This window comes from Cololabis saira, chromosome 13 (assembly GCF_033807715.1).
Source record: "Cololabis saira isolate AMF1-May2022 chromosome 13, fColSai1.1, whole genome shotgun sequence".
In the NCBI taxonomy this organism is placed as follows: domain Eukaryota; kingdom Metazoa; phylum Chordata; class Actinopteri; order Beloniformes; family Belonidae; genus Cololabis; species Cololabis saira.
In genome coordinates, this window is record NC_084599.1 from 37,859,961 (window position 1) to 37,873,677 (window position 13,717).

Below are 13,717 nucleotides of genomic sequence, written 5' to 3' on the forward strand. Positions count from 1 at the left end.
CCAGCTGATCTACTAACAGCGTGCAAAGACGACTGCGTCTCTGAAATGCGCAAAATAGCACACGCAATTCAGTTAGTACTTTTGCCCTGATGAATAATCAATATGGGGCGTACCCGCCAGAGAGCGCTAAATACTGGGAGGGGAAGATGCAAATAGGTTCATTTACCACGCGCAATGAGATTTACCAAGCCTGAAAGTAATTGCGCGTATTGTGATTGCGTCTGTATTTAATACGTTCGAAAGGAAGGTGCTAATCTGCTGCTGCTGTTATTGTGGCAAGGAGGCGACATCCAAAATCAAAGAATACGCAGAGAGAGAGTCTTTATTCTGCTGCATGCTATTTTAAAAATGGTTGCACAAGTTTTATTAAAGGCCACTTTTTCTTTAGTTCTCCGCCTTATATCTTGCCACCTTCTCTTGTTATTGTGCCCCCCTCCACTCGCCCACAAGCAGGCCAAGCCTTTGTGCCAAAACTTTGTATTTTATTGATTACTTATCTTATTGAACGTGAAATCATCCTTCGTAAATTACATTTAATTAAAACCCGTGCTTATTGATCACAAAACACAGTTTAAACATCATGACCAAATCCGCTCCGACCCGCTGTGTCAGGATCAGCGCAGAGACTGCAGCTTCGCCTGAATTATGGTTCTGCGTTAAATCGACGGCCATATGATGGTCCCGTCTGTCACACATTTACTGTCAGTGTTTGCTATATAATATATAATATTTGCAATATACTGTGGACATCTGAATAAAAACTTAACTCATAAATAGATGAATCAAAGCGCTCTCCAGCTCTGTGTCTGATTGTCTTTTTCTCCTCAGATCATGCCGAGCACCGCAGGGTCACGCAAACCCGACCAATTCAATATTAAAATCAAATTCGGTCCTGTGACCCGTTTTTCTATTTCATATTTTTGATCTGTGCCTAAAATTGAAATATGAAAAACCAGACGTTTTTCCGTTTTTTGTGTTACCAACTGCATTTATTGCAGGTTTTCTCCCATATTGCGTTTCTTTTGGTAATGTTTAAATTTCTTTGCTGTAGTTCATGAATGTGTTTATTTGCCTCTTCCACTAATATCTCTAAACTCGTCAAATTTCATTTTGCGCTTGTGACTTGTGACTGTGCATTCCATCCACTCTCCATGGCGCAGAGTTTGCGCTCGCAAACCTTAAGACACGCAACACCTCATTTAAATACTGCTGTTTGCACCTGTTATCAATTGCGCACGCAATCTTAGTTGATCACCCGCAAACCACACGCAAACAGCACGCGCAAACTTTTTCAGTGCACACGCAATTTAGTACTCTTTATTTAGGATCTTAGTAAATCGGGCCCTTAGTGCCTTCCAGGCTGGTTATTACGCCCTGGAACCTTGGACTGAACACTTCCCTGCATATTAAGGTCCATGACTTCCTAACAACAAGTGGTAACCGTTGGTAACCACGCATCATCCCCCCTCACCCTCAGGGCTGCGTGCTGAGCCCTCTGCTGTTCCCACTGTACACACGACTGCGTATCCAGATCAGACACGAACACCATCACGTGTGCTGGCGACACGGCTGTTGTGGGGCTCATCTCCAAACCTGTCAACTCTCCCATTTTGGGCCAGGAAACTACCGTATTTCACCCCTCTTTCCCCCTGTCCCACCATATCAGTATTTTCCCATTTTATAATATAATCATTTTTAAAAAGCATTCCTGTGTCTCTCCAAACTGAATTCTTACTAGCCTCGTGAGAACTGCCACTTGCTGTAGCCTGGTTCTCACGAGGTTAGTGGCAACAACTCAGAGATGGATGGATGTCACCAGAGACAAGGCTTCTGCCAAAAAAAGCGAGGACTTCATCTAAATATCTCTAAATACCAAATTTCCTTCCCTAAAGAGGAGCAGGATGGGGCAGAGAGCCACATGAGCCACATGAGTTAAAATGACAAATTAAAAGAAAATGTAAATGTTTCACTTGAAAACAATCAATGTGTATATAAACTGAACACATTTAAAATAAATAAATGATTTTATTCCCTTTTGTGTTTTCATTTAGGCTCTATTATAGGAATAGGAATGTCCACAGCATTTCAGTGTCAACAAAGTTCGGCCTATCACATTCTGAGCACATAGTTGTAGTTTTTAAGTGGTTGACGGGTAGATATTTTAAAATGTAAGATACTGGACCTCGGTTGGAAATTTCCCCTTATTTTTAAATCCAAAACTTGACAGGTATGCTCATCTCCCGCGATGACGATCGGGCCTCCGGGGCGGAGGTCGCCCCCCCTGGAGAATTGGTGCCAGGAGAATAATCTTCTGCTAAAAATCAGAAAAACCAAGGAACTGATTGTGTCTCTTCCGTCCACTATCATTAGTGGGTCTGATGTGGAGAGAGTTTAAGTATCTTGCAGCAGCATCACCACCAGGATGGACAGCTGCACCAAGCAGGACTTCTCGGCTCTGAAAAGCCGATCGGACCATCAGATTCACCCCCACAACTAAAGTTGCTTTCATCAAGGAAAATTATGACTAAATATCATCATCAACAAATCTTTATCACCTGAACAAAACGAGACGAGACGCAACGAAAATGCTGGTCATGTGACAATAACGATAATTAAATATATAATGCAATATCATAGAGGAATAAAAACGAGACTAAAATGTAAATTACAAAATAAAATGTGTCTTCATTTTCGTTGACTAAAACGAGACTAAATGTTCTACCAAAGATCCTGAATCTCCATGTTGTCAGTAGTTTCTCTGGTTTAATGTCCATGTTTTCAGTAGTTTCTCTGGTTTAATGTCCATGTTTTCAGTAGTTTCTCTGGTTTAGTTCTGCTGGGTGACGTTAGTCCTCAATCCCAGTCGCTGCAGCGGGGAATCAGATCCAGAAGATGCAGCTGCAGAGTTAGAGGCTGATGCCGTTAACGCAGAGCTCTAGGTTCACGTTAATTAAAAACAAAGTTACAAGAGAAACACGGGGATCTGCTCTGGGGCTGGGAGAAAAAGAAGAACCATCTTTGGATACATTTTCTTACATAGACGTGAAAAAGAAAACCCAATGTGTCGACGGAAAAGAAAAAGACGGGGAGAAATGTGGAAAAATAAATATGTTGTAAACTCAAATTAGAGTCTTCTGTATCTGGAATGAATGTATTCTTGAGTTTATAAGGTAACAATAATATAATAATAAGATAACCTTGTTTGAATTGTAAAATGGGTTTTGGCTAAATACAATCTTTGACTAAAATAAGACTAAAATGCTCAGACTTTTAGTCGACTGAAACTTGACACGACTAAAAGGAGAATGAACGTGACTAAAACTAATAAAAACTAAAATAATAGCTTGACCCAAAGACTAGACTAAAATTCAAATTGAAACAGTCTGACAAAAACAACACTACCCCCAGCCTGCAGGATATTCACACCCAGCAATGCAGGTGAAGGGCTGTGAGGATCCTGGACATCCTGGAAACCCTGTCGTCTCCCTGCTGCCTTCAGGCAGACGATATCATCGCCTAAGGACCAAGAGGATGAGGAGGAGCTGCTACCCTCAGGCTGTCAACGTTTGCTCCTTTCTGAGCTTTAAAACGAGACTTATTTATTTCTTCTGTTGCAACGGGAGAAGCTTCCGTGTGCTCTTTAGACACGGAGGTTTTTCTCCGGCAATCCATCCAAGCAAGTCACGCTTGTCTAGTCTGCTCATTGCGCTGCCATGAACTTTAACATCTGACATGCTCAGCGAGGCCTGCAGGCTCGGAGATGGAGCTCATGCACAGTCTGACCTTGCTGGGACATCTGCTGCTGGGCAGATTACCAACTGCCTTGACTGCTTTTTCACTTGTGAACAATCCGTCTCACTGTCAAGTGTGCAACCACACTTTCCCGATGCTTTTCCCACATCGGTGCAGCGGCAGTCGCCTCCCTAATTCCTTATGTCTTTTCCTCTTGGCTTTGTGTTAACAGACACCTGAACGCTCCAGACCTCTGGTGATGACAAATGCTTCATTAATCACCAAGGAGTCATCTAAATTCATTATTTACAGCAACTGATCTGCATTTGAGGTGTTTTTCTGATTCGTATTTGCTCTTTGGAAAGCTCAATCTGCTCCTTCCACAAGTAAATAACCATCTGTTGTCATGGATACTCCTCATGACAAAGTGCCAGGACTACAAGTGGAAACATTGCAAGAAGAACGGCATTCAAACTAGTGTGAAGAAATGTTGGGAAAACCCCACATCCTCGGCTCTGCTGCTCACCCCGCAAATAAATATTCATTACAAATGTGTTACCGTTCAAAAGGGAAATACTGTAAACAGGCTTTCCAGCAGAAAAAGATTTACTGCCAAGAAGCATCGTTACGACAAAGAAGTAATTTATTTATTTCCTCATGTAAATACTCCTGTAGATATTCAAGATTAGTGTATGTCATTTTAATTGTGGATTTTATTACTTGTACTTTGCACCGTGGGTCAGAGAGGACTGTAATTCCATTAGTGCCGTATGTCTATATATCTGACAATAAAGCTTGAAACTTGACTTGATAATTTACCAAACACTAATTTCCTTACTTTTTGTGTTACCTTTTTATTGAAATTCAAAACACTCCCAGTTTTGTCCTTAACAGTTTCTAAATAATGTGTTTTTTGTATTATTCTGAATGCATTGGGTCGGTTTATTTATTCATTTTTAATTGTGGTGTAGAGGTTTTATAGAAATTCATGCATCACTTGACACATCCGGCATTACAAGACTAGGGCAGATTAGCAGCTCCTGGCTGCAACTGAGCCTCATTAATCCCACCGAAACAGGAAGAAGTGATGCTGCAGCCACTGATAGACTATGTATTTATTTGTTAAAACCAAAGCAACAATCAGAAATAATTCTCGGAGGAAATGGCTGAGAATAAGCAGCACCTGAGGATCATCTGCTGCACGACAAATGGTCTGGCGACAGGTTGAAACGAGAGGGGAACATTTCCTGCCTGGATTATTGGCGCTATTTGATTCGAAAGCACTGTTTTTTACATATGCAGGAAGAAAAAAAAGAGAAAATATTAATGCTTTCTCTTTGCTGTCTGTCTGTGGAGTCAAGTATCCAAAGTTAATGGAGCCACAAGAGACACTGCTGTTTCTTTTCTTTTCTTTTTTATTCTTATTTATCTAATGTTGACTTGAGGTAAATGAATATGTGCTCATGTCAGCAGCAGAGGTTTATATGTGCTGTATTTCATTCTGCTGATCAAATTCAGGTGTTTAATGTGTCACGTGACCCCATGCTGGATTCGTCATCAGAGAGTGATGGTCCTAATTCACGGAGGTCGGGGATGGAAGGAGTTCCCAATATTCATCCACATAAATGTCTAAGATGAAACAAACTTTCTTTTTTACAAACACCGGAATTAAAATCGACCATCACAATAAAGTATTTAGATTATTTATTTATTTTAGTTTAACAAAACACTTCGAAGTTTAATCATAATTTCCTTTTGTTTCACCTCCATCTTTCCGACAGAAATCTACTGGGCGCGTGATTGCGCCTAAAGAACCGGACATCCAGCAAAACAGGACAAAATTTGGCATTTTCATTTTTAAAAACTGGAAAATATTGTGCAAAAAGTCTCAGACACTATCAACATTTTAAATCTTAAATCTTCGATCACAAGTCTTGGAGTCAAGAAGATGTTTGCACAATAGCGCATATTTGAGATCCTTTTTTATGCCTTAATGGGCTATTTCTATCATAAATGCGTAGAAAAAATTGCTCTATATGCAAACATATCCTTTGCGCATCGCTACATCCACTTCTGGGACGATGCCTGTTCGCGTAAATGTTTCCCAGAGAAATGCACATCAGCCACCAACACTTCAGCGGGACTCACCGTTTCCCAGATGAGCAGCTGCGCAAACAGAGCCAAGTGGAGCAGCGCGTCCATCCTTCCCAAACCCGAGCTCAGGGTCCAGAGTCCTGCAGGGGGTTCAGGGGGTACTGCTCAGGAAAGTACGCACGCCGGTGTAGACTTAAAAAAAGATGTAAAAAGAGCAAGCACCGGTCTCCAGGAATGGAAACAAATAAATACTCGTAAAAATGTTCCCTGGATTTCAGGATGTGGCAAACGTCCAGGAACCAAGCAGCTGGCAGAGGCAGCTCGCCGGGAGGAGAGCCGGGGAGTTTCTGCTGCTGGAGTTGGACTGAGCAGAGCAAGGTGCGCTGCTCCCTGATGAGAGCGCAGAGACGCAGCAGAGGAGGAGGAGGAAGAGGAGGAGGAGGAGGAGGAGGAGGAGGAGGAGGAAGAAGAGGAGGAGGAGGAGTAGAAGGAGGAGGAGGAAGAAGAGGAGGAAGAGGAGGAGGAGGAGGAGCAGGAGGAAGAAGAGGAGGAGGAGGAGGAGGAGTAGAAGGAGGAGGAGGAAGAAGAGGAGGAAGAGGAGGAGGAGGAGGAGCAGGAGGAAGAGGAGGAGGAGGAAGAGGAGGAGGAAGAAGAGGATGCTGATAATGATGAGGAGGAAGAGGAGGAGGAAGAAGAGGAGGAGGAAGAGGAGGAGGATGAGGAAGAGGAGGAAGAGGAGGAGGAAGAGGAGGAAGAAGAAGAGGAGGAGGAAGAGGAGGAGGAAGAAGAGGATGCTGATAATGATGAGGAGGAAGAGGAGGAGGAAGAAGAGGAGGAGGAAGAGGAGGAAGAAGAAGAGGAGGAGGAAGAGGAGGAGGAAGAAGAAGAGGAGGAGGAGGCTGATAATGATGAGGAGGAAGAGGAGGAGGAAGAAGAGGAGGAGGAAGAGGAGGAGGAAGAGGAGGATGCTGATAATGATGAGGAGGAAGAAGATGATGATGATGATTGAATATAGAGCCCTTTTTGTACGCATCATGATGATGATGATGACGAAGAGGAGGAGGAGGAGGAGGAAGAGGATGCTGATAATGATGATGATGATGAGGAGGAAGAGGATGGGGCTGGGCACCAGCAGGAATTGCGGCTCAAACAAAGTCTGACCTTAAAAACTGTCCTAGACTTTTTCTAGATACATACGCTGATGAAATACTGATTTCTGACCTCGGTCTGTTTGGATGTGCTGCTGCTCCAGGGGCTTCAGGGGTTCCTCCTCGTATTTCTGACACTCTTTTTATTTCATGGACGTCACAATGCTTGTATGGGAGCAGCAGATTGAGTTTTTGTCAGGGAGTGTGTTGGTTGAGGACCCAGAAGCAGGAGAGCGGGAAAGACAAGACCAGATATACACAGGGGATAACGAGACAGGTGCGAACAATCATGGCAGATGGGACACAGGTGGGACAGAACAGAAAACACAAACTGGGGGAAATGTCAAACCCTGACATAACCCCCCCCCCCCCCCCCCCCCCCCTCCTCAAGGGACAGGTCCCAGATGTCCCCATGTGGCGATGGCTGCGGGGGAACCCGGGTCCGTGGTGCTGGCTGTGGGGGTCCGGGACCATCACCGGACCCCACAGCTGATGCGTCCGGGAACTACCAGGAATCGAGAGTTCTGCCTCCCTGTAGACATATTGCCAGAAGAAAAAACCTTCTCCTGCTGGGTCCATGCTGGTCGGTCCGTTCTGTCAGGGAGTGTGTTGGTTGAGGACCCAGATGCAGGAGAGCGGGAAAGACAAGACTAGATATACACAGGGGATAACAAGACACAGGTGCGAACAATCATGGCAGATGGGAACAGGCGGGGCAAAACAGAAAACCCAAACCGGGGGAAATGTCAAACCCTGACAGTTTTCTGAAGCTCACGAATACCGGAGACCCCGAATCTCTGGCAAGTTAAAGGGACATTGAAGGAAAATCAGGAATGTTTCAGTAAGACACGACTGACAGGACATTATTCTGCTGCAGAAGCCTCTCTGAACAGCTATCACACTCAATATGCAAACAGCAACCACTGCTTTTATTACACTTTACAGACAAACTTAAGTAATATTCATATCAGTAATATTGAATATAAAGACACCTGCAGTGACTTGTTGGAAGGAAAACTCCTTAAACATCTTCCTTGTCTATGAGTTCATGCAGAAGCAGTGGATTTAAAACTTATGAATGACTTGTACAACATTTGCTGAGTTGTGTGAGGTAATAACTCCTCGTGTTGACCTGCTACATCTGGACACACAGCTGGTTCCTACAGAAAACGGATCTGGATCTTCAACTGTTCACTTTTTTTTTTATAAAGCGTCTGTTACGATACAGATAGTTTAGTTTAGTTTAGTTTATTGTTTTGCACAGTTTTAAAAATATACAGGAAATATCAAATCAAAAATCAAAAATCATTCCACAATTTAGTGCCCCTACATCTCACCAGAAATTGACCTCTGCAAGTGAGAAATTTAGGAGGATGAAGATCTGAGGATTGTCGAGTTGAATACGAATGAACCTGTGAATTTAATTTAAAGTAAGTCTTGAACTTTCCAGGAATATTCCCTTCACTTGAATTTAGCTTATAAATAAAAACGCATATCTGAAAAATATTGATATCATAAATAGTAAGAATCTGGAGTTTGTGAAATAAAAGAGTAGATGAAGCGTGTGACTCTGATCGAGTTGCAATCCTAACAAAACGTTTCTGTAGAACCAGATTGTCTCTACATGTTTTTCAGAGACCAGAACATGACCCCTGAGTAAATATTAAACAAACAACGGCAGGTAAAAACTCTCCTTTAGGAGGAAAGAAACCTGGATCAGGACCTGGATCATAAGGGGGGACCTCCTGCTGAAGACCAGCTGGGCAGAGCAGGAAAAAGTTGATTAAATCTTATTGCAACGATTTGGATGGACCCGGCCAGGAGTCACATGATTCACCGGAGGATATTACAGCAGTACAATTGAAGATAAACGTGAGGTGAGCATCTGTTGGATAGTAGGTGTGGTTGAAATCATGTCCATCATGAATGCAATCACATCTAGCCAACATTTATCTGAGGTCTTAAGCAGTACTCGAGTTGTAAAAAAAAAATCAGGGGGGATGGTGGATTTTATCATATGGAGACAGATAATTTGTGCTGATTACAAATAATATAATATATTATAAATAATAGCAGTGACCAAAACACCTGCAGAAATACTGCAGGAATGACATAGCAGCAGTTAAATGCAGCCTTCTGTAAGCTTTAAATATCCACTGGGCTTACATCAAATACATCAAAACACAACAATAAAAAACACTTTTCTGAACTTATCAATATGATTCTGTCCTTCACAGGATAAGTAACATGGATCACTGCAAAAACTCAAAATCTTAACAAGAATATTTGTCTTATTTCTAGTTAAAATATCTCATTTAAGTAAAAAAAATCTCATTACACTTAAAACAAAACTCATCACTGGAAAAAACAACAATTTTCACCTGTTTCAAGTAGATTTTCACTTGAAATAAGTAGAAAAATCTGCCAGTGGAACAAGATTTTTTTGCTTGTAATGAGAAGATAAATCTTGTCCCACTGGCAGATTTTTCTACTTATTTCAAGTGAAAATGTACTTGAAAGAGGTGAAAATTGTCAAATAAGTTATTTTTCTGGTGTTATTTTTCTGGTGATGACTCTAAATGTTGAAATAGCAGTAAAACCACATTCATTAATGAAATGACATAAGGGATGGATAGGGGGGATGGCAGTTTTACAGGGGGGATGATTTTTACCGTTTTTATTTCAGGGGGGGATGCCATCAACTATTTGCGATTGTGTCGCTAAATGTGTGTTCCTGTTTAATGTGTATGGGTGGGTGATGTAATGTATGTATTTATGTATCTTGAGGTTGTGTGTGGCGTACGGGGGTGAAAACAAGTTTCCTTGCAAAGGACAAATAAAGCTGAATCTGAATCTGAACTCCAGTACTGGTCTTAAGTCTAACTCAGTGTCTGAAATCCACGTAGAGAGAGAGATGCTGGGGTCCAGAACTGGCTCCTGCAGCCAAGTCTCAGCGTTCACAGTTCTGCTGCCGGGAGAGATCCCCAGACAGAAACCAGCATCAAAAACTGTTCCAAAATTAAATTTAAACAGATAAAAGCTCAGATAAAAATGTTTAATCACCTACGAAGAAACAGTTCCAGAAAACTTTCAAACAACTGCAACCAGGAGCAGCGTCATTCAAGAATTCAGACCAGAATCTGAATCAGAACCAGTAGATCAAGAGAAGGAAGTCATGGCAGGGGCTCTTGTAGTTATTGCTATAACTGGGGCCCTTGTATTTATCGGTATATCTGGAGCCCTCATATTTATTTGGATATTTTTGGCCCTTGTATTTATTGATATATCTGGGGGCCTTGTATTTATTGGTATATCTCGGGCACTAAAAAGCAAGTAGTAACATTTTAATTTGTCATTCGATAAATGAAACTTCCGCAGCTTAAGAAGCTCATGGTGGCTAAATTTAGAAAGATGATTTCCGTGGTGTTTGAAGCAGATAACGAGAAATAAACAGGTTATTTGTTGTTTCTCTATGTAGATGTGTCCTCTGAGATGCAGCCGTGGATTTTTATGGTCTGTGCTGCCTGCCTGCGTGCGTGGGTGGAAGCCGTTACTGAACTGTTCCACGACTCGGGACACTTTCTATAAACAGAATAAACTTAAACAGTGAACGCTGACAGCAGCCCATAGCTGTGTGTGTGTGTGTGTGTGTGTGTGTGTGTGTGTGTGTGTGTGTGTGTGTGTGTGTGTGTGTGTGTGTGTGTGTGTGTGTGTGTGTGAGACACCTTGCACATCAACGACAGACCACGCTTCAGGGTTTTCCACCAGACCACCAACAACGAACATCTTGCCTTCAGCAAAGCTGCAGGAATGCAACCAGCCACCTCCTGCACCTGTGAGCAGCAGAGAGGGGTGTGTGTGTGTGTGTGTGTGTGTGTGTGTGTGTGTGTGAGGGGGTCGTAATAATGCAACGGGTACGATATGAATGCTTTCCTGTAGTCAGGAGACCTGTGTAGTTAAAACGATAGAAATAAATACAGCTGCACTGTTTTTGTAAGTTTGCTTCTGCACAACATCACACTGTTTAAAATAAACTCAGGCAATTTTTACGCTTAGATTCAAGGAGTCCTAAGAGTCAACGCAGCTAACACCTTCAGCTACTTCCCAAGATGCATTGCAGCTGACCTGTACGGCCCGTCCTGCAGGTGGTGAGTCCACAGGAGGTCTGGCCCACGTGGCCTCGTCCAGGTCGAGTCCGGTTCGACCCCCTGGGCAAAGGCCTGGCCCCTCCTGGCTCCTCCATGAACCCCTCCCACGTCACCCAAGGAGCCACAAAGGACTTTCAAAAGACTGCAGGAAATAAGGAGAACACGGGAAGATAAAATAAACTCCATCATAGTTTATGAACTACTCAGGGCCGCCCCTCCCTAAACGCAGAACACGCGCTGTGCGTAGGGCCTCGTCTTCCAACGGGGGCCACATTTTGCGCGAGGGGACGCATTTGCACGGTAATGCATGTGCGCTACCGGGAGGTGGAGGAGGGAGAAGAGACCTCTAATCTGACCAGGCAATGATTGACAGCACTCGACATCCGACCAATCAGATTGCTGCGCCTGCAGGCAGGCACAATTGCACACTTGCAGAATACAGAAGGTGAGATTTCAACATGTCGTTCAAAAGACATCACCAATCAGGAGCGGGAAAGAGAGGAAAAAAAGGAAAAACACGAGGAAACTCGTGCTTCACTTGAAGGTGGGAATGTTATTGAAATAAAACGTTGTAGCACAAACACCTGAGCTGCCACTCATTATATAGGAATCTCTGTCTAGACTGGAGGATTGTGTTTTGAACATTTATTGAACACCTTGTTAACGCCCTCTGCATTCATCTCTGTTGAAAAGTGGTCACATGAACAGATGGTCGTATATGAGCTATAATTTCCAGCCAATATATAACATATTGGTTATAGTTTTATATCAATTTATGTTGTTAAGAAGTTTCACTATTTTTAAGGACTCGAATGTGTTTATTTCAGTTTTAAGTTTTTTATTTAATATTTATTTATTTCAGGCTGATTTAAAAAAAATTTTTTTTACTCATACAGTCAAACTACTTTATCTAGTCTATACATACCGTACATTTGTTATTATTGATAAAGGTTGTCAAGTTAAATGGCGTGTTATACGGTCATTTTGTACCAATGATACATTGGGGATGGGGAGAGTCAGGAACCACTAGTCCATCATACCAGCTCTGGGTGATGTGATGGCCAAACATGTGAGAAAAAGATATTTGATCTTCCCTGAACGGCTGTAACAGTTTGGCTTTTCCACCAAAGCGGTTCCAGTGCTGGTTCGTTGCTCGCGCCAGACTTAGCACCAGTTCTTTGTCTTTCGACCGTCGGATGCAAAGAAAACTGGTGGTTTATTAATGACAAAACATACTTGAGTTTAAAAAGAGAGAGAGAGAAATTCCTTCATTAGCTGTAATAAATGAATAGAAATTCATGCTCGTGAGCAGATAAATGCAGTTCTAACTGAATCACAGCGTGTATTTGGATTTTTCACGCATTTCCTCTGCATTGTGGTGTATTCTATCCATTGATATTTTGTCCAATAAAATATTTTGTATTTGTGTCACGTGTTGTTCGTCTGAGTTGCTGGTTCCTGAGACGAGAGTGACACGTCCCTCGGTGGTCACAGATCACTTCTCTTTGTAATTATTTGTATTTATTTATTTATTTGACAGGGACAATGCAGTCAAAAATAGATACAAGCTTGCAGCTGATGTGATGCATGTAGAGTTTATAGCTAGTGCTAATTCTCTTCCACAACATTGCAGTACAATATAAAATCCATATACATCAATGAAAAAGACCATACAATTCAATAATACAATAATGCAATATTGCATTTACATGATATAAAACCTTCCCTCACTCACTCTCCCGCACAAATATACACATTATTTACAGATGAGTACAGTTTTGATTGTTCTTTAACCAGGTTTTAGTTTTGGTGATGAACATGTTAAACCCTGAGATGGATTTTATTTCTGAAAGCATTGAGTTCCAGAGTTTACAGCTTATAGGAGAAGGCTGACTGTCCCAAAGTTGTCCTGCAGAAGCTTTGTTTTTGAGCAGTTGCAGCCAGATGTTTGGTGGTCCGATCCAAAACACCTCCAATCAGAGTAACCATGTACAAAAACATGGATTCAAAGAAAAAAGAAACAAAAAGCCTGAAAAATAAGCATTTTAATGCTTCTATGTACAAACTAGTTAAGGATAAAACTGCATGTGGACCCTTTGAGACTTGCGACATGAGAACTTGTGGAACTGGAGGGGATGTGGTGACTTCAGATTCTAGAAAATAATAAAAATAATACAGTCAAGAAAGAAGTTATTTAACCTTTAAACCTCTGCTTGATCCCTCTGTTTGTCCAGATTTGCTTTAGTTGTGGACTTTTGAGTTTAAAAACAACATTCCTGTGTGTGTGTGTGTGTGTGTGTGTGTGTGTGTGTGTGTGTGTGTGTGTGTGTGTGTGTGTGTGTGTGTGTGTGTGTGTGTGTGTGTGTGTGTGTGTGTGTGTGTGTGTGTGTGTGGCCACCGCCGGACACCAGCTGTTTGCAGCTGCATGTCCCCCGTGATGCTCTCAGAAACGTCTTTCGCAGCTACAGAACGGATTTTTTTTTTTTTTTTTTGATTTGATTTGATTTATTCACACTCACACATGTGAATTGGTCTCCTGGAGAAGCTATCAAAAGCTTATGGTAGGAGCCAATTAACATAAATACAGTAGGCAGG

At 42.2% G+C, this 13,717-nt stretch overlaps 2 protein-coding genes across 2 annotated transcripts in view; one reads left to right on the top strand and one right to left on the bottom strand.

Annotated features, from left to right (window-relative positions):
• LOC133457949 (pituitary adenylate cyclase-activating polypeptide type I receptor-like) overlaps nt 1-1,609 on the bottom strand; it is a 94,723-nt gene extending 93,114 nt beyond the window's left edge. The window contains exon 1 of the mRNA XM_061737337.1: nt 1,472-1,609. Within this exon, the coding sequence (XP_061593321.1) occupies nt 1,472-1,609 (138 nt within the window). The remainder of the gene's footprint in view (nt 1-1,471) is intronic.
• The window catches only part of zc3h3 (zinc finger CCCH-type containing 3), a 265,192-nt gene that overhangs the window by 103,563 nt on the left and 147,912 nt on the right, over nt 1-13,717 (top strand). The window lies entirely within an intron of this gene.